Source organism: Lissotriton helveticus, chromosome 10, assembly GCF_964261635.1.
Source record: "Lissotriton helveticus chromosome 10, aLisHel1.1, whole genome shotgun sequence".
NCBI lineage: Eukaryota > Metazoa > Chordata > Amphibia > Caudata > Salamandridae > Lissotriton > Lissotriton helveticus.
Genome location: NC_136071.1, coordinates 1,218,051,137 through 1,218,073,919, shown reverse-complemented (window position 1 = coordinate 1,218,073,919; position 22,783 = coordinate 1,218,051,137). Strand labels below are relative to the sequence as shown.

General features: G+C 53.7%; 1 protein-coding gene across 2 annotated transcripts in view; it reads right to left on the bottom strand.

The window, feature by feature from the left end:
* The window catches only part of LOC144784981 (NACHT, LRR and PYD domains-containing protein 3-like), a 220,492-nt gene that overhangs the window by 76,444 nt on the left and 121,265 nt on the right, over nt 1–22,783 (bottom strand). For both annotated transcript variants that reach the window (XM_078664101.1, XM_078664102.1), the window contains 2 exons: nt 18,876–19,025; nt 3,720–3,816 (listed from right to left, as the gene is read on the bottom strand). In XM_078664101.1, coding sequence (XP_078520227.1) covers nt 3,720–3,816; nt 18,876–19,025 — 247 coding nt within the window. The remainder of the gene's footprint in view (nt 1–3,719; nt 3,817–18,875; nt 19,026–22,783) is intronic.

The following is a 22,783-nucleotide window of genomic DNA, read 5'->3' as shown; positions in this document are numbered from 1 at the left end:
TCCCCCTCAAACTGAGTTCCTGGTCTTAGGGCCTCTTTCTTTCCCTTGTCTCGCCTCACACTGAGTTCCTGGTCTTGGGGCCTCTTTCTTACCCTTGTCTCCCTCTCACACTGAGTTCCTGATCTTAGGGCCTCTTTCTTACCCTTGTCTCTCCCTCACACTGAGTTCCTGGTCTTAGGGCCTCTTTCTTACCCTTGTCTCTCCCTCACACTGAGTTCCTGGTCTTAAGGCCTCTCTCCTATCCTTATCTCTCCCTCACACTGAGTTCCTGGTTTTAGGACCTCTTTCTTACCCTTGTCTCCCTCTCACACTGAATTCCTTGTCTTAGGGCCTTTTCTCCCGCTTGTCTCTCCTTCACACTGAATTCCTGGTCTTAGGGCCTCTTTCTTACCCTTGTCTCCCTCTCACACTGAATTCCTTGTCTTAGGGCCTTTTTCTTACCCTTGTCTCCCCCTCACACTGAGTTCCTGGTCTTAGGGCCTCTTTCTTACCCTTTTCTCTCCCTCACACTGAGTTCCTGGTCTTAGGGCCTCTTTCTCCCCCTTGTCTCTCCCTCACACTGAGTTCCTGGTCTTAGGGCCTCTTTCTCCCCCTTGTCTCTCCCTCACAATGAGTTCCTGGTCTTAGGGCCTCTTTTTTACCGTTGTCTCTCCCTCACACTGAGTTTCTGGTCTTAGGGCCTCTTTCTTACCCTTGTCTCTCCCTCACACTGAGTTCCTAGACTTAGGGCCTCTTTCCTATCCTTGTCTCCCCCTCACACTCAGTTCCTGGTCTTAGGGCCTCTTTCTCCCCCTTGTCTCCCCCTCACACTGAGTTCCTGGACTTAGGGACTCTTTCTTACCCTTGTCTTTCCCTCACACTGAGTTCCTAGTCTTAGGGCCTCTTTCTTATCCTTGTCCCCACTCACACTGAGTTCCTGGACTTAGGGACTCTTTCTTACCCTTGTCTCCCCTCACACTGAGTTCCTGCTCTTAGAGCCTCTTTCTTTCCCTTGTCTCCCCTCACACTGAGTTCCTGGTCTTAGGGAGTCTTTCTTATCCTTGTCTCTCCTCACACTGAGTTCCTGGTCTTAGGGCCTCTTTCTTTCCCTTGTCTCTCCCTCACACTGAGTTCCTGGTCTTAGGGCCTCTTTCTTTCCCTTGTCTCTCCCTCACACTGAGTTCCTGGTCTTAGGGAGTCTTTCCCCCCTTGTCTCTCCCTCACACTGAGTTCCTGGTCTTAGGGCCTCTTTCTTACCCTTGTCTCCCTCTCACACTGAGTTCCTGGTCTTAGGGTCTTTTCTCCCCCTTGTCTCTCCCTCACACTGAGTTCCTGGTCTTAGGGCCTCTTTCTTATCCTTGTCTCCCCCTCAAACTGAGTTCCTGGTCTTAGGGCCTCTTTCTTTCCCTTGTCTCGCCTCACACTGAGTTCCTGGTCTTGGGGCCTCTTTCTTACCCTTGTCTCCCTCTCACACTGAGTTCCTGGTCTTAGGGTCTTTTCTCCCCCTTGTCTCACGCTCACACTGAATTCCTTGTCTTAGGGCCACTTTCTTACCCTTGTCTCCCTCTCACACTAGGTTCCTGGTCTTAGGGTCTTTTCTCCCCCTTGTCTCCCCCTCACACTGAGTTCCTGATCTTAGGGCCTCTTTCTTACCCTTGTCTCCCCCTCACACTGAGTTCCTGATCTTAGGGCCTCTTTCTTACCCTTTTCTCTCCCTCACACTGAGTTCCTGGTCTTAGGGCCTCTTTCTCCCCCTTGTCTCCCCCTTACACTGAATTCCTGGTCTTAGGGCCTCTTTCTTACCCTTGTCTCCCTCTCACACTGAGTTCCTGGTATTAGGGTCTTTTCTCCACCTTGTCTCTCCCTCACACTGAATTCCTTGTCTTAGGGCCTCTTTCTTTCCCTTGTCTCCCCCTTACACTGAGTTCCTGGTCTTAGGGCCTCTTTCTCCCCCTTGTCTCTCCCTCACACTGAGTTCCTGGTCTTAGGGCCTTTTCTCCCCCTTGTCGCCCCCTCACACTGAGTTCCTGGTCTTAGGGCCTCTTTCTCCCCCTTGTCTCTCCCTCACACTGAGTTCCTGGTCTTAGGGCGTTTTCTCCCCCTTGTCGCCCCCTCACACTGAGTTCCTGGTCTTAGGGCCTTTTCTCCCCCTTGTCTCTCCCTCACACTGAGTTCCTTGTCTTAGGGCCTTTTCTCCCCCTTGTCGCCCTCTCACACTGAGTTCCTGGTCTTAGGGCCTCTTTGTCCCCCTTATCACCCCTCACACTCAGTTCCTGGCCTTAGGGCCTCTTTCTTACCCTTGTCTCCCCTCACACTCAGTTCCTGGTCTTGGGGCCTCTTTCTTACCCTTGTCTCTCCCTCACACTCAGTTCCTGGTCTTAGGGAATCTTTCTTACCCTTGTCTCCCCCTCACACTCAGTTCCTGGTCTTAGGGACTCTTTCTTACCCTTGTCTCTCCCTCACACTGAGTTCCTAGTCTTAGGGCCTTTTCTCCCCCTTGTCTCCCCCTCACACTGAGTTCCTGGTCTTAGGGCCTCTTTCTTACCCTTGTCTCCCCTCACACTCAGTTCCTGGTCTTAGGGCCTTTTCTCCCCCTTGTCTCCCCCTCACACTGAGTTCCTGGTCTTGGGGCCTCTTTCTTACCCTTGTCTCCCTCTCATAGGGCCTTTTCTCCCCCTTTGTCTCCCTCACACTGAGTTCCTGGTCTTAGGGCCTCTTTCTTACCCTTGTCTCCCCTCACACTCAGTTCCTGGTCTCGGGGCCTCTTTCTTACCCTTGTCTCCCTCTCATAGGGCCTTTTCTCCCCCTTTGTCTCCCTCACACTGAGTTCATGAGTTCCTGGTCTTAGGGCCTCTTTCTTACCCTTGTCTCCCCTCACACTCAGTTCCTGGTCTTGGGGCCTCTTTCTTACCCTTGTCTCCCTCTCATAGGGCCTTTTCTCCCCCTTTGTCGCCCTCTCACACTGAGTTCCTGGTCTTAGGGCCTCTTTCTCCCCCTTGTCACCCCTCACACTCAGTTCCTGGTCTTAGGGCCTCTTTCTAACCCTTTTCTCCCCTCACACTCAGTTCCTGGTCTTGGGGCCTCTTTCTTACCCTTGTCTCTCCCTCACACTCAGTTCCTGGTCTTAGGGAATCTTTCTTACCCTTGTCTCCCCCTCACACTCAGTTCCTGGTCTTAGGGACTCTTTCTTACCCTTGTCTCTCCCTCACACTGAGTTCCTAGTCTTAGGGCCTTTTCTCCCCCTTGTCTCCCCCTCACACTGAGTTCCTGGTCTTAGGGCCTCTTTCTTACCCTTGTCTCCCCTCACACTCAGTTCCTGGTCTTAGGGCCTTTTCTCCCCCTTGTCTCCCCCTCACACTGAGTTCCTGGTCTTGGGGCCTCTTTCTTACCCTTGTCTCCCTCTCATAGGGCCTTTTCTCCCCCTTTGTCTCCCTCACACTGAGTTCCTGGTCTTAGGGCCTCTTTCTTACCCTTGTCTCCCCTCACACTCAGTTCCTGGTCTCGGGGCCTCTTTCTTACCCTTGTCTCCCTCTCATAGGGCCTTTTCTCCCCCTTTGTCTCCCTCACACTGAGTTCCTGAGTTCCTGGTCTTAGGGCCTCTTTCTTACCCTTGTCTCCCCTCACACTCAGTTCCTGGTCTTGGGGCCTCTTTCTTACCCTTGTCTCCCTCTCATGGGCCTTTTCTCCCCCTTTGTCTCCCCCTCACACTGAGTTCCTGGTCTTAGGGGGCCCATTCTTACCATCTCTCTGCTCCTCTCTTGCTCTTGAGCTTTTCTTGCTGCAGATTTCAGCCTCTCTTTCCCTTCGGGGCTGAACTTGTTCCACTCTGGAAAGTCACTGAAAGAAAGAAAATAAAAATAGATTATTCCAGTCAGTGCCCCGTGCCCCACACACAGTGACACCCACAACCCAGTGACACCCACAACCCAGTGACACCCCCTGCAGAGTGAGGATGTCACACGGCCCTCGCCTCACACAAGGGGGCCCCACACCATCCAGATACACCCGACAGAGCTGGAACCGCTGCCAAGCACCCTTCACTCCAGGGACCCCAAAACCACACCCAAGAGACCCCAAAACCACACTCCAGGGACCCCAAAACAACCCTTCACTCCAGGGACCCCAAACCCACACTCTAGGAACCCTAAAACCGCACTCCACTCTAGGTAGGAACCCCAAAACCGCACTCCACTCTATGAACCCCAAAACCGCACTCCACTCTAGGGACCCCAAAACCACACTCCACTCTAGGGACCACAAAACCACACTCCACTCTAGGAACCCCAAAACCACACTCCACTCTAGGGACCCCAATGCCTCACTCCACTCTAGGAACCCCAAAACCACACTCCACTCTAGGGACCACAAAACCACACTCCACTCTAGGAACCCCAAAACCACACTCCACTCTGGGACCCCAAAACAACACTCCACTCTAGCAACCCCAAAACCGCACTCCACTCTAGGGACCACAAAACCACACTCCACTCTAGGAACCCCAAAACCACACTCCACTCTAGGGACCACAAAACCACACTCCACTCTAGGAACCCCAAAACCACACTCCACTCTGGGACCCCAAAACAACACTCCACTCTAGCAACCCCAAAACCGCACTCCACTCTAGGGACCACAAAACCACACTCCACTCTAGGAACCACAAAACCACACTCCACTCTGGGACCCCAAAACAACTTTCCACTCTATGAACCCCAAAACAACACTCCACTCTATGAACCCCAAAACCACACTCCACTCTAGGGACCCCAAAACCACACACCACTCTATGAACCCCAAAACCACACTCCACTCTAGGAACCCCCAAACCACACACCACTCTATGAACCCCAAAACCACACTCCACTCTAGGAACCCCAAAACAACACTCCACTCTGGGACCCCAAAACAACACTCCACTCTAGGAACCCTAAAACCACACTCCACTCTAGGGACCCCAATGCCTCACTCCACTCTAGGAACCCCAAAACCACACTCCACTGTAGGGACCCCAAAACCACACACCACTCTATGAACCCCAAAACCACACTCCACTCTAGGAACCCCAAAACAACACTCCACTCTAGGAACCCTAAAACCACACTCCACTCTAGAGACCCCAAAGACACACTCCACTCTGGGGACCGTAAATCCACACTCCACTCTTGGGACCCCAGAACCACACTCCACTCTAGGAACCCCAAAAACACACACCACTCTAGGAACCCCAAAACCGCACTCCACTCTAGAAACCCCAAAACCACACTCCACTCTAAGAACCCCAAAACCACACTCCACTCTAAGAACCCCCAAACCACACTCCACTCTAGGGACCCCAAAGCCACACTCCACTCTAGGGACCCCAAAGCCACACTCCACTCTAGGGACTCCAAAGCCACACTCCACTCTAGGAACCCCAATGCCTCACTCCACTCTAGGAACCCCAAAACCACACTCCACTGTAGGGACCCCAAAACCACACACCACTCTATGAACCCCAAAACCACACTCCACTCTAGGAACCCCAAAACAACACTCCACTCTAGGAACCCTAAAACCACACTCCACTCTAGGAACCCTAAAACCACACTCCACTCTAGGGACCCCAGAACCACACTCCACTCTAGGAACCCCAAAACCACACACCACTCTAGGAACCCCAAAACCACACTCCACTCTAAGAACCCCAAAACCACACTCCACTCTAGCGACCCCAAAACCACACTCCACTCTAAGAACCCCAAAACCACACTCCACTCTAAGAACCCCAAAACCACACTCCACTCTAGCGACCCCAAAACCACACAGCACTCTAGGAACCCCAAAACCACACGCCACTCTATGGACCCCAAAACCGCACTCCACTCTAGGGACCCCAAAACCGCACTCCACTCTAGGAACCACAAAACCGCACTCCACTCTAGGAACCCCAAAACCACACTCCACTCTAAGAACCTCAAAACCACACTCCACTCTAGGGACCCCAAAACCACACTTCACTCCAGGAACCCCAAAACCACACTCCACTCTAGGATCCCCAAAACCACACTCCACTCTTAGGGACCCCAAAGCCACACTCCACTCTAGGGACCCCCAAACAGCACTCCACTCTAGGGACCCCAATGCCTCACTTACTCTAGGATCCCCAAAGCCACACTCCACTCTAGGGACCCCCAAACAGCACTCCACTCTAGGGACCCCCAAACAGCACTCCACTCTATGAACCCCAAAACCACACTCCACTCTAGGGACCCCAAAACCACACTCCACTCTAGGGACCCCCAAACAGCACTCCACTCTATGAACCCCAAAACCACACTCCACTCTAGGGACCCCAAAGCCACACTCCACTCTAGGGACCCTAAAGCCACACTCCACTCTAGGAACCCCAAAGCCACACACCACTCTAGGAACTCCAAAACCACACCCCACTCTAGGAACCCCAAAAAAACACCACTCTATGGAACCCAAAACCTCACTCCACTCTAGAGACCCCAAAACCACACTGCACGCTAGGAACCACAAAACCGCACTCCACTCTAGGAACCCCAAAACGACACTCCACTCTAAGAACCCCCAAACCACACTCCACTGTAGGGAACCCAAAACCACACACCACTCTCGGGACCTCAAAACCACACTCCACTCTAGGAAGGAACCCCAAATCCACACTCCACTCTAACGACCCCAAAACCGCACTCCACTCTATGAACCCCAAAACCACACTCCACTCTAGGGACCCCAAAGCAACACTCGACTCTAGGAACCCCAAAATCACACACCACTCTAGGGAACCCAAAACCGAACTCCACTCTAGGGACCCCAAAACCACACTCCACTCTAGGGACCCCAAAACCACTCTCCACTCTAGGAACCCCAAAACCACACCCCACTCTAGGAACCCCAAAACCACACTCCACTCTAGGAACCCCAAAACCACACCCCACTCTAGGAACCCCAAAACCACACTCCACTATAGGAACCCCAAAACCACACACCACTCTAGGGACCCCAAAACCACACTCCACTCTAGGTAGGACCCCAAATCCACACTCCACTCTAGCAACCCCAAAATCGCACTCCACTATGAACCCCAAAACCACACTCCACTCTTGGGACCCCAAAGCCACAGTCCACTCTAGGAACCCCAAACCACACACGACTCTAGGGACCCCAAATCTGGACACAACTCTAGGGACCCAAAAACCACACTCCACTGTAGGGACCACAAAACCGCACTCCACTCTAGGGACCTCCTAAACCACACTCCACTCTGGGACCCCATAACAACACTCCACTCTAGCAACCCCAAAACCACACTCCACTCTAGGAACCGCAAAACCACACTCCACTCTAGGAACCCCAAAACCACACTCCACTCTAGGGACCACAAAACCACACTCCACTCTAGGAACCCCAAAACCACACTCCACTCTGGGACCCCAAAACAACACTCCACTCTAGCAACCCCAAAACCGCACTCCACTCTAGGGACCACAAAACCACACTCCACTCTAGGAACCACAAAACCACACTCCACTCTGGGACCCCAAAACAACTTTCCACTCTATGAACCCCAAAACAACACTCCACTCTATGAACCCCAAAACCACACTCCACTCTAGGGACCCCAAAACCACACACCACTCTATGAACCCCAAAACCACACTCCACTCTAGGAACCCCCAAACCACACACCACTCTATGAACCCCAAAACCACACTCCACTCTAGGAACCCCAAAACAACACTCCACTCTGGGACCCCAAAACAACACTCCACTCTAGGAACCCTAAAACCACACTCCACTCTAGGGACCCCAATGCCTCACTCCACTCTAGGAACCCCAAAACCACACTCCACTGTAGGGACCCCAAAACCACACACCACTCTATGAACCCCAAAACCACACTCCACTCTAGGAACCCCAAAACAACACTCCACTCTAGGAACCCTAAAACCACACTCCACTCTAGAGACCCCAAAGACACACTCCACTCTGGGGACCGTAAATCCACACTCCACTCTTGGGACCCCAGAACCACACTCCACTCTAGGAACCCCAAAAACACACACCACTCTAGGAACCCCAAAACCGCACTCCACTCTAGAAACCCCAAAACCACACTCCACTCTAAGAACCCCAAAACCACACTCCACTCTAAGAACCCCAAAACCACACTCCACTCTAGGGACCCCAAAGCCACACTCCACTCTAGGGACCCCAAAGCCACACTCCACTCTAGGGACTCCAAAGCCACACTCCACTCTAGGAACCCCAATGCCTCACTCCACTCTAGGAACCCCAAAACCACACTCCACTGTAGGGACCCCAAAACCACACACCACTCTATGAACCCCAAAACCACACTCCACTCTAGGAACCCCAAAACAACACTCCACTCTAGGAACCCTAAAACCACACTCCACTCTAGGAACCCTAAAACCACACTCCACTCTAGGGACCCCAGAACCACACTCCACTCTAGGAACCCCAAAACCACACACCACTCTAGGAACCCCAAAACCACACTCCACTCTAAGAACCCCAAAACCACACTCCACTCTAGCGACCCCAAAACCACACTCCACTCTAGCGACCCCAAAACCACACTCCACTCTAAGAACCCCAAAACCACACTCCACTCTAAGAACCCCAAAACCACACTCCACTCTAGCGACCCCAAAACCACACAGCACTCTAGGAACCCCAAAACCACACGCCACTCTATGGACCCCAAAACCGCACTCCACTCTAGGGACCCCAAAACCGCACTCCACTCTAGGAACCACAAAACCGCACTCCACTCTAGGAACCCCAAAACCACACTCCACTCTAAGAACCTCAAAACCACACTCCACTCTAGGGACCCCAAAACCACACTTCACTCCAGGAACCCCAAAACCACACTCCACTCTAGGATCCCCAAAACCACACTCCACTCTTAGGGACCCCAAAGCCACACTCCACTCTAGGGACCCCCAAACAGCACTCCACTCTAGGGACCCCAATGCCTCACTCCACTCTAGGATCCCCAAAGCCACACTCCACTCTAGGGACCCCCAAACAGCACTCCACTCTATGAACCCCAAAACCACACTCCACTCTAGGGACCCCAAAACCACACTCCACTCTAGGGACCCCAAAGCCACACTCCACTCTAGGGACCCTAAAGCCACACTCCACTCTAGGAACCCCAAAGCCACACACCACTCTAGGAACTCCAAAACCACACCCCACTCTAGGAACCCCAAAAAAACACACCACTCTATGGAACCCAAAACCTCACTCCACTCTAGAGACCCCAAAACCACACTGCACGCTAGGAACCACAAAACCGCACTCCACTCTAGGAACCCCAAAACGACACTCCACTCTAAGAACCCCCAAACCACACTCCACTGTAGGGAACCCAAAACCACACACCACTCTCGGGACCTCAAAACCACACTCCACTCTAGGAAGGAACCCCAAATCCACACTCCACTCTAACGACCCCAAAACCGCACTCCACTCTATGAACCCCAAAACCACACTCCACTCTAGGGACCCCAAAGCAACACTCCACTCTAGGAACCCCAAAATCACACACCACTCTAGGGAACCCAAAACCGAACTCCACTCTAGGGACCCCAAAACCACACTCCACTCTAGGAACCCCAAAACCACACCCCACTCTAGGAACCCCAAAACCACACTCCACTCTAGGAACCCCAAAACCACACCCCACTCTAGGAACCCCAAAACCACACTCCACTATAGGAACCCCAAAACCACACACCACTCTAGGGACCCCAAAACCACACTCCACTCTAGGTAGGACCCCAAATCCACACTCCACTCTAGCAACCCCAAAATCGCACTCCACTATGAACCCCAAAACCACACTCCACTCTTGGGACCCCAAAGCCACAGTCCACTCTAGGAACCCCAAACCACACACGACTCTAGGGACCCCAAATCTGGACACAACTCTAGGGACCCAAAAACCACACTCCACTGTAGGGACCACAAAACCGCACTCCACTCTAGGGACCTCCTAAACCACACTCCACTCTAGGAACCCCAAAACCACACTCCACTCTAGGGACCCCAAAACCACACTCCACTCTAGGAACCCCAAAACCGCACTCCACTCTAGGGATCCCAAAACCGCACTCCACTCTAGGAACCCCAAAACCACACCACTCTAGGAACCTCAAAACCACACTCCATTCTAGGGACCCCAAAACCACATACCACTCTCAGGACCTCAAAACCACACTCCACTCTAGGGACCCCAAAACCAGACTCCACTCTAGGTAGGAACCCCAAATCCACACTCCACTCTAGCGACCCCAAAACCGCACTCCACTCTATGAACCCCAAAACCACACTCCACTCTAGGGACCCCAAAGCCACACTCCACTCTAGGAACCTCAAAACCACACTCCATTCTAGGGACCCCAAAACCACATACCACTCTCAGGACCTCAAAACCACACTCCACTCTAGGGACCCCAAAACCAGACTCCACTCTAGGTAGGAACCCCAAATCCACACTCCACTCTAGCGACCCCAAAACCGCACTCCACTCTATGAACCCCAAAACCACACTCCACTCTAGGAACCCCAAACCCACACACCAAACTAGGGACCCCAAAACCACACTCCACTCTAGGGACCCCAAAACTGCACTCCACTCTAGGGACCACAAAACCGCACTCCACTCTAGGAACTCCAAAACCACACTCCACTCCAGGGACCCCAAAACCACACTCCACTCTAGGAACCCTAAAACCACACCACCACTCTAGGGACCCCAAACCGCACTCCACTCTAGGGACCCCAAAACCACACTCCACTCTAGGTAGGAACCCCAAATCCACACTTCCCTCTAGCAACCCCAAAACTGCACTCCACTCTATGAACCCCAAAACCACACTCCACTCTAGGGACCCCAAAGCCTCACTCCACTCTAGGAACCCCAAAACCACACACCCCTCTAGGGACCCCAAACTGCACTCCACTCTAGGGACCCCAAAACCACACTCCACTCTAGGAACCCCAAAACCACACTCCACTGTAGGGACCCCAAAACCACACACCACACTCGGGACGTTAAAACCACACTCCACTCTAGGAAGGAACCCCAAATCCACACTTCACTCTAGCGACCCCAAAACCGCACTCCACTCTATGAACCCCAAAACCACACTCCAATTTAGGGACCTCAAAGCCACACTCCACTCTATGAACCCCAAAACCACACACCTCTCTAGGAACCCCAAAACCGCACTCCACTCTAGGGACCCCAAAACCACACTCCATTCTAGGGATCCCAAAACCACACTCCACTCTAGGAACCCCAAAACCGCACGCCACTCTAGGGATCCCAAAACCACACTCTACTCTAGGAACCCCAAAACCACACTCCACTCTAGGAACCCCAAAACCACACTCCACTCTAGGAACCCCAAAACCACACTCCATTCTAGGGACCCCAAAACCACATACCACTCTCAGGACCTCAAAACCACACTCCACTCTAGGGACCTCAAAACCACACTCCACTCTAGGTAGGAACCCCAAATCCACACTCCACTCTAGCGACCCCAAAACCGCACTCCACTCTATGAACCCCAAAACCACACTCCACTCTAGGGACCCAAAAGCCACACTCCACTCTAGGGACCCCAAACCCACACACCAAACTAGGGACCCCAAAACCGCACTCCACTCTAGGGACCCCAAAACCGCACTCCACTCTAGGGACCCCAAAACCGCACTCCACTCTAGGAACCCCAAAACCACACTCCACTCTAGGAACCCCAAAACCACACACCACTGTAGGGACCCCAAAACTGCACTCCACTCTGGGGACCCCAAAATCACACTCCACTCTAGGTTGGAACCCCAAATCCACACTTCCCTCTAGCAACCCCAAAAATGCACTCCACTCTATGAACCCCAAAACCACACTCCACTATAGGGACCCCAAAGCCTCACTCCACTCTAGGAACTCCAAAACCACACTCCACTCTAGGTAGGAACCCCAAATCCACACTTCCCTCTAGCAACCCCAAAACTGCACTCCACTCTATGAACCCCAAAACCACACTCCACTCTAGGGACCCCAAAGCCTCACTCCACTCTAGGAACCCCAAAACCACACACCCCTCTAGGGACCCCAAACTGCACTCCACTCTAGGGACCCCAAAACCACACTCCACTCTAGGAACCCCAAAACCACACTCCACTGTAGGGACCCCAAAACCACACACCACACTTGGGACGTTAAAACCACACTCCACTCTAGGAAGGAACCCCAAATCCACACTTCACTCTAGCGACCCCAAAACCGCACTCCACTCTATGAACCCCAAAACCAAACTCCAATTTAGGGACCTCAAAGCCACACTCCACTCTATGAACCCCAAAACCACACACCTCTCTAGGAACCCCAAAACCGCACTCCACTCTAGGGACCCCAAAACCACACTCCATTCTAGGGATCCCAAAACCACACTCCACTCTAGGAACCCCAAAACCGCACGCCACTCTAGGGATCCCAAAACCACACTCTACTCTAGGAACCCCAAAACCACACTCCACTCTAGGAACCCCAAAACCACACTCCACTCTAGGAACCCCAAAACCACACTCCATTCTAGGGACCCCAAAACCACATACCACTCTCAGGACCTCAAAACCACACTCCACTCTAGGGACCTCAAAACCACACTCCACTCTAGGTAGGAACCCCAAATCCACACTCCACTCTAGCGACCCCAAAACCGCACTCCACTCTATGAACCCCAAAACCACACTCCACTCTAGGGACCCAAAAGCCACACTCCACTCTAGGGACCCCAAACCCACACACCAAACTAGGGACCCCAAAACCGCACTCCACTCTAGGGACCCCAAAACCGCACTCCACTCTAGGGACCCCAAAACCGCACTCCACTCTAGGAACCCCAAAACCACACTCCACTCTAGGAACCCCAAAACCACACACCACTGTAGGGACCCCAAAACTGCACTCCACTCTGGGGACCCCAAAATCACACTCCACTCTAGGTTGGAACCCCAAATCCACACTTCCCTCTAGCAACCCCAAAAATGCACTCCACTCTATGAACCCCAAAACCACACTCCACTATAGGGACCCCAAAGCCTCACTCCACTCTAGGAACTCCAAAACCACACTCCACTCTAGGAACTCCAAAACCACATACCACTCTAGGGACCCCAAACCGCACTCCACTCTAGGGACCCCAAAACCACACTCCACTCTAGGAACTCCAAAACCACAGTCCACTGTAGGGACCCCAAAACCGCACACCACACTCGGGACCTTAAAACCACACTTCACTCTAGGAAGGAACCCCAAATCCACACTCCAGTCTAGCGACCCCAAAACCGCACTCCTCTCTATGAACCCCAAAACCACACTCCACTCTAGGGACCCCAAAGCCACACTGCACTCTATGAACCCCAAAACCACACACCACTCTAGGGACCCCAAAACAGGGACCCCAAAACCACACTCCACTCTAGGTAGGAACCCCAAATCCACACTCCACTCTAGCGACCCCAAAACCGCACTCCACTCTATGAACCCAATACCACACTCCACTCTAGGGACCCCAAAGCCACACTCCACTCTAGGGACCCCAAAACCACACACCACTCTAGGGACCCCAAAACCGCACTCCACTCTAGGGACCCCAACACCACACTCCACTCTAGGGAACACAAAACCGCACTCCACTCTAGGGAACACAAAACCGCACTCCACTCTAGGGACCCCAAAACCACACTCCACTCTAGAGACCCCAAAACCACACTCCACTCTAGGGACCCCAAAACCAATCAATCAGTCAATCAATCACTGCATTTCTAAAGCGCGCTACATACCCGTGAGGGTCTCAAGGCACTGGGAGGGGGGAGGGGTGGGCGCTACTGGTGGAAGAGCCAGGTTTTGAGAAGTCTTCTGAAGGCCAGCAGGTCCTGAGTCTTTCGTAGGCTGGTAGGGAGAGCGTTCAGGTCTTGGCGGCGAGGTAGGAGAAGGATCTGCCGCCGGCGGTGGTTTTCCGGATGCGAGGAACTGTGGCGAGGGCGAGGTTGGCTGAGCGGAGGCTTCAGGTGGAGGTGTGGAAGCTGAGTCAGTTGTTGAGGTCTGTAGGTCCGGTGTTGTGTAGTGCTTTGTGTGCGTGGATGAGGAGTTTGAAGGTGATCCTCTTGTTGACGGGGAGCCAGTGCAGGCCTCTCAGGTGGGGTGTGATGTGGCTGCGTCGGGGGATGTTGAGGATCAGTCGTGCCGAGGTGTTCTGGATTCGTTGTAGTCGTCTTAGGAGCTTGGTTGTTGTTCCTGAGTAGAGGGTATCCCCGTAGTCGAGTCTGCTGGTGATGAGGGCCTGTGTGACGGTTTTTCTTGTGTCGGGAGGGATCCATTTGAAGATCCTGCGGAGCATTCGGAGGGTGTTGAAGCAGGATGCGGAGATGGCGTTGACTTGCCTGGTCATGGAGAGGGTGGTGTCGAGGATGACCCCCAGGTTGCGTGCGTGGTCTGTGGGTCCCAGGCTGTGCCTAGCGATGTGGGCCACCAAGAGTCATCCCAGGCTGATGGGGTGGGTCCGAGAATGAGGACCTCCGTCTTGCCTGAATTCAGCTTCAGTCTGCTGTCCTTCATCCATTCGGCGACGGCCTTCATTCCTCTGTGGAGGTTAGTTTTGGCGGTGTGGGGGTCTTCGGTGAGGGATATGATCAGCTGGGTGTCGTCAGCGTAGGAGTTGATGTTGAGGTTATGTTGTCGTGTGACATGGGCGAGTGGTGCCATGTAGATATTGAACAGCGTCGGGCTGAGGGAGGATCCCTGTGGGATGCCGCAGATGATCTCAGTGGCTTTTGAGTGGAAGGGTGGGAGGCGGACGCTCTGGGTTCTGCCGGAGAGGAAGGATGTGGTCCAGGCCAGGGCCTTCTCTTGAATTTCGGCGTCATGGAGGCGTGCTGATAGGGTGCGGTGGCAGGCTGTGTCAAAGGCTGCTGATAGGTCCAGGAGGATGAGGGCGGCTGTTTCTCCTTTGTCCATCAGGATCCTGATGTCGTAAGTGGCGGCGATGAGGGCGGTCTCGGTGCTGTGGTTGCTGCGGAAACTGGATTGGGAAGGGTCCAGGATGTTGTTGTCTTCGAGGTAGCGGGTTAGCTGTTTGTTGACAATCTTCTCTGTCACTTTTGCCGGGAACAGGAGCAGGGAGATGGGCCGGAAGTGCTTGAGGTCCTTGGGGTCCGCCTTGGACTTCTTCAGAAGGGCGTTGATCTCGGCGTGCTTCCAGCTTTATGGGAAGGTTGCTGTTTCGAAGGAACTGTTGATTGTTTTCCGGAGGTGGGACGCGATGGTTGTGCTGGCTTTGTTGAAGACGTGGTGAGGGCAGGGGTCAGATGGGGATCCGGAGTGGATGGAGTTCATGGTTTTGATGGTGTCTTCGTTGCTGACGTTGGACCAGGCGGTCAGGCGGCTGGTGCGGGTGGTGGTTGCAGGCGTGGTGGACTCAGTGGTGGGCGCGGGGGTGTCGGAGTTGAAGCTGTAGTGGATGTCGGTGATCTTGCGGTGAAAGAAGGTGGCCAGAGAGTCGCTCAAGTCTTGTGATGGTGGGATGTCGTTGGTGCTGGAGCTGGGGTTGGAGAGTTCTTTCACGATGCTGAAGGGCTCTTTGGTGTTGTGTGCGTTGTTGTCTAGGCGGTCCTTGAAGGCGGTCCTCTTGGCGGTCCTGATGAGTTGGTGGTGTCTGCGGGTGGCGCTCTTGTGGGCTTTGTGGCTGTCTGGTGTTTGGTGGTGGAGCCATTTCTTCTCCAGCTTCCGACAGGTGCGCTTGGAGATCCGGAGGTCTTTGGTGAACAAGGCGGCTTTCTTGTTGGTGTGGTTGGTTGTGGAGGTCTTGAGAGGGGCGAGGGTGTTGGCGCAGTCGTTGATCCACTGTTTGAGGTTGGTAGCGGCGGTGTCTGGGTCGATGGTGTTGGCGGGTGGTCTCAGGGCGAGTGTGGTGGTCAGTTGGTCCTTGGTGACCTTGCCCCAGCAGCAGCGTGGCAGCAGTTGGGTGTGGTGGTGTGTGGTGGGTAACCCTGGGCGTAGTTCGCGGAGCCGCACTCCGCGGAGCTACGTGAAGACGCACTTGCACTCCGCGACCTACGCGTAGCTCCGCGGACATGCGTAGTTGCTTGCTAGACCCATTCGCGCGCCGTTTTTCGTCTTCGGGAGCGCGGTGCGCGTGTTCGGGGCGCTGCCTGCATGCTCGAGATAGCTAGCGCGCTAAGTTACCCAAGAGGTTTGTCCCGCCCGCTTGCGTTCCCTTATTTCCTGTTCCGGGTCACAAGTAACGTGTTCGCGTTGTGTAAGACATGTTCGGGAACTCATCTTCTCGTTCGCACTACAAAAGTGCGTGATCGCGTCAAATATCGCGCGAACCTACCCAGGCGGTCGCGACGGGCCAAGGTAAGCCATTGCCGTGCACGCGATAATGTTATTCAGCGCGCGAGAACTACGCTACGCACCGGATCGCGGAGTAATCGACAGCTTCGCGTTCTCCGTAGAACGCGGAGTTGCCGAAACTCCGCAAGCTCCGCGAACGGAGCGTAGTTCTTCGCCCAGGGTTAGTGGTGGGTTTCCTGAAGGTGAAGTGGATGCATCTGTGGTCGGTCCAGTGGGGTTCGGTGGTGTGGTTGAAGGAGACGTGGGGGCTTGTGGAGAAGATGGGGTCCAGCATGTGTCCAGCGGCGTGGGTGGGTGTCGTCACGAGCTGTTTGAGTCCGAGGTTGGCGAGGTTGTCGATCAGGGCGGTGGAGTTGGCGTTGTTGTTCTCGAGGTGGAAGTTCAGGTCCCCGAGGATGATGTAGTCCGTGGAGGCGAGGGCGTGGGTGCTGACTAGGTCGGCGATGGTGTCGCTGAACTGTGGTCGTGGTCCGGGTGGTCTGTAGATGAGTGTTCCTCTGAGGTTGGTGTTGGGGTCGGTGTGGATCTGGAAGTGCATGTGCTCGGCGTTGGTGAGGGTGTCGTCAGTGTTGGTCGAGACTCTGAGGGTGTCCTTGTGGATGATGACGATTCCCCCTCCCACTCCGTTGGTGCGGTCTCTGTGGGAGATCTTGTTGCCCTGTGGGATAGCTATGGCGATGTCTGGTGCGGAGGTGACGTTCAGCCAGGTCTCCGTCAAGAAGGCAACGCCGGGGGCGGTAGAGTCTAGGAGGTCCCAGAGTTCGATGGCGTGTTTGTGAGCGGAGCGAGTGTTGAGGAGGATGCAGCGGAGGTGGTTGGGTTCTCTGCTTGGTGGTTTGGTGGGCTGGATGCTGGCGAATCTGCAGTTCCAGCAGGTGAAAGGCCCTTGGGTGGGCTTCAGGGTGGCCTGGTAGCAGGGGTGGTCTTGTCCGGTGTTGAGTGCGAGGAGGGTGCTGGAGTCATAGTGCAGTTTGGCGTTTGGGTCCAGGGGTCCTGGCGCTGGGCGCGGTCCGGGCTTGCCCTTGGCACGCCCGCTGCTCGGCCTCCATATGAGGGGAAGAGGGAGGGAGGAGCAGCTGGGAGGCGGGAGAGGGGCGGCAAATGGGGAACCAGGGCGGCGGGGACGCAGGGGACGCAGCGGCGGGAGAGGTCGACGGGTGGCACAGAAAGGAAGAGGGCAGAACAAACGGGCACACAGGACAGGCAAATACAGGCAAATACAATGGGCACACAAATAACAGCAAAGAGCAAAAACGAGCATCAATAAAGTACAATGCGGGGGACACCCGGTACGAACCGGGGGACAGCGGGGCACAGCGAGTGGCGGCAGCGGCAGGGGTAGCGCCACACAGGAGGACCGTGTGGTGGCTGAGGGGCGACCCACCTGGTTACAGGGTCAAGGGTCGCTCCACACTCCACTCTAGGAACCCCAAAAGCACACTCCACTCTAGGGACCCCAAAACTGCACTCCACTCTAGGAACCCCAAAACCGCACTTCACTCTAGGGACCCCAAAACCGCACTCCACTCTAGGAACTGCAAAACCGCACTCCACTCTAGGGACCCCAAAACCACACTCCACACTCCACTCTAGGCGCTTCAAAACCCTTCACTCTAGTGACGCCAAAACCACACTTCACTCTAGGGACCCCAGAAACACCCTTTTACTCCAGGGACCACAAAAGTACATTCACTCTAGGGTCCCCAAAATCACCCCACTCATGAGACTCTATACCTGCACTCACCTGTAGGGACCCCACACTCCACTCCTGTGACCCCTTTACCCACACTTCACTTCTGTGACCCCTGTACCCACACTCCACACCTGTACCCCCTGTACCCACACTCCACTCCCGTGACCCCTGTACCCACACTCCACTCCCATGACCCCTGTACCCACACTCCACTCCCGTGACCCCTGTACCCACACTCCACTCCCGTGACCCCTGTACCCACACTCCACTCCCGTGACCCCTGTACCCACACTCCACTCCCGTGACCCCTGTACCCACACTCCACTCCTGTGACCCCTGTACCCACACTCCTCTCTTTTGAACCCTGTACCCACACTCCACTCATGAGACCCTGTACCCACACTCCACGCCTGTGACCCCTTTACCCACACTCCACTCCTGTGACCCCTGTACGTACACTCCACACCTGTGCCCCCTCTACCCACACTCCAATCCTGTGACCCCTGTACCCACACTCCACACCTGTGAGCCCTGGACCCACACTCCACACCTGTGACCCCTGTACACACACTCCACTCTCGTGACCACAGTACCCACATTCTCTTGCTGCCTTTACAAAGTCCTTTTGTTTATGGTATTTACTAGGGGAGACAGAATCCACACCTTCCTCTCCCTCTCCCTCTTTTGTTAAAGCCTTTACAAAGTCTTCACTCCTCCTGCTCCTGTAAATACCTCCACAGGTTCTTTATGACTGGAAGGAAGCTGGGGATGGACTGGTCTGAGAAGGAGTTCCTGCTCAAGTCTACACTCAGAGATGGGTTGGCCTGGAGCGCAATGACCAAGTCCTGGGCACAGGCATCGGTCAGGCCATTGTCACTCAACCTGTGGAAGAAAAACACAAACACATGGGAGCAGATGTCAGAGAGAGAGAGAAAGTGACTGCACACACCCTTCACACATCATTCACTCTGCACACACCATTCCCTCTGCACACACCCTTCACACACCATTCACTCTGCACACACCCTTCACACACCATTCACTCTGCACACATCCTTCACACCCCATTCACTCTGCACACACCATTCACTCTGCACACACCCTTCACACCCCATTCACTCTGAACACACCATTCACTCTGCACACACCATTCACACACCATTCACACACCCTTCACACACCATTCACTCTGCACACACCCTTCACACACCATTCACTCTGCACACATCCTTCACACCCCATTCACTCTGCACACACCATTCACTCTGCACACACCCTTCACACACCTTTCCCTCTGCACACACCATTCACTCTGCACACACCATTCACACCCCATTCATTCTGCACACACCATTCACTCTGCACACACCCTTCACTCTGCATACACCCTTCACTCTGCATACACCCTTCACTCTGCATACACCCTTCACACAACATTCACTCTGCACACACCATTCACTCTGCACACACCCTTCACACACCATTCACTCTGCACACACCCTTCACACACCATTCACTCTGCACACATCCTTCACAACCCATTCACTCTGCACACACCATTCACTCTGCACACACCCTTCACACACCTTTCCCTCTGCACACACCATTCACTCTGCACACACCCTTCACACCCCATTCACTCTGCACACATCCTTCACACCCCATTCACTCTGCACACACCATTCACTCTGCACACACCCTTCACTCTGCACACACCCTTCACCCAACATTCACTCTGCACACACCATTCACTCTGCACACACCCTTCACACACCATTCACTCTGCATACACCCTTCACACAACATTCACTCTGCACACACCATTCACTCTGCACACACCCTTCGCACAACATTCACTCTGCATACACCCTTCACACAACAGTCACTCTGCACACACCATTCACTCTGCACAGATCATTCACTCTTCACACACCATTCACTCTTCACACACCATTCCCTCTGCACACACCATTCACTCTGCACACACCCTTCACACATCATTCACTCTGCACACACCCTTCACACACCATTCACTCTGCACACACCCTTCACTCTGCACAGACCATTCACTCTTCACACACTCTTCACTCTGCACACACCCTTCACACACCATTCACTCTGCACACACCCTTCACACACCATTCACTCTTCACACACTCTTCACTCTGCACACACCCTTCACACGCCATTCACTCTGCACACACCCTTCACCTACCAGCCACTCTGCACATATCCTTCACACACATTTCCCTCTGCACACACCATTCACTCTACAGACACCCTTCACACACCCTTCACTCTGCACACACCCTTCACACACCATTCACTCTGCACACATCCTTCACATCCCATTCACTCTGCACACACCATTCACTCTGCACACACCCTTCACACACCTTTCCCTCTGCACACATCCTTCACACCCCATTCACTCTGCACACACCATTCACTCTGCACACACCCTTCACACACCTTTCCCTCTGCACACACCATTCACTCTGCACACACCCTTCACACCCCATTCACTCTGCACACATCCTTCACACCCCATTCACTCTGCACACACCATTCACTCTGCACACACCCTTCACTCTGCATACACCCTTCACTCTGCATACACCCTTCACACACCATTCACTATGCACACACCATTCACTCTGCACACACCATTCACTCTGCACACACCCTTCACACACCATTCACTCTGCACACACCCTTTACACACCATTCACTCTGCACACATCCTTCACAACCCATTCACTCTGCACACACCATTCACTCTGCACACACCATTCACTCTGCACACACCCTTCACACCCCATTCACTCTGCACACATCCTTCACACCCCATTCACTCTGCACACACCATTCACTCTGCACACACCCTTCACTCTGCATACACCCTTCACACAACATTCACTCTGCACACACCAGCGCCAGGAAACCGCTTAGGTGACACCGCAAGGTGACCGTCTGGTGACAGTGCGCTCTATAAGTACCACGACATTTACATTTTACATTTACACCATTCACTCTGCACACACCATTCACACACCATTCACTCTGCATACACCCTTCACACAACATTCACTCTGCACACACCATTCACTCTGCACACACCCTTCGCACAACATTCACTCTGCATACACCCTTCACACAACATTCACTCTGCACACACCATTCACTCTGCTGAGATCATTCACTCTTCACACACCATTCACTCTTCACACACCATTCCCTCTGCACACACCATTCACTCTGCACACACCCTTCACACATCATTCACTCTGCACACACCCTTCACACACCATTCACTCTGCACACACCCTTCACACACCATTCACTCTGCACACACCCTTGACACACCATTCACTCTGCACAGACCATTCACTCTTCACACACTCTTCACTCTGCACACACCCTTCACACACCATTCACTCTTCACACACTCTTCACTCTGCACACACCCTTCACACGCCATTCACTCTGCACACACCCTTCACATACCAGCCACTCTGCACATATCCTTCACACACATTTCCCTCTGCACACACCATGCACTCTACAGACACCCTTCACACACCCTTCACTCTGCACACACCCTTCACACACCATTCACTCTGCACACACCCTTCACACACCACCCACTATGCACACACCCTTCACACACCATTCACTCTGCACACACCCTTCACACACCATTCACTCTGCACACACCCTTCACACACCACCCACTATGCACACACCCTTCACACACCATTCACTCTGCACACACCCTTCACACACCATTCACTCTGCACACACCCTTCACACACCATTCACTCTGCACACACCATTCACTCTTCACACACCCTTCACACACCATTCACTCTGCACAGACCATTCACTCTTCACACACCCTTCACTCTGCACACACCCTTCACACACCATTCACTCTTCACACACTCTTCACTCTGCACACACCCTTCACATACCAGCCACTCTGCACATAACCTTCACACACATTTCCCTCTGCACACACCATTCACTCTACAGACACCCTTCACACACCCTTCACTCTGCACACACCCTTCACACATCATTCACTCTGCACACACCCTTCACACACCATCCACTATGCACACACCCTTCACACACCCTTCACACACCATTTACTCTGCACACACCCTTCACACACCATTCACTCTGCACACACCCTTCACACACCATCCACTCTGCACACACCCTTCACACACTTTTCCCTCTGCACACACCATTCAATCTACAGACACCCTTCACGCACCTTTCCCTCTGCACACACCATTCACTCTACAGACACCCTTCACACACCTTTCCCTCTGCACACACCATTCACTCTACAGACACCCTTCACACACCTTTCCCTCTGCACACACCATTCACTCTACAGACACCCTTCACACACATTCACTCTGCACACACCATTCACTCTGCACACACCATTCACTCTGTACACACCCTTCACACACCATTCACTCTGCACACACCTTTCCCTCTGCACACACCATTCACTCTACAGACACCCTTCACACACCATTCACTCTGCACACACCATTCACTCTGCACACACCATTCACTCTGTACACACCCTTCACACACCATTCACTCTGCACACACCCTTC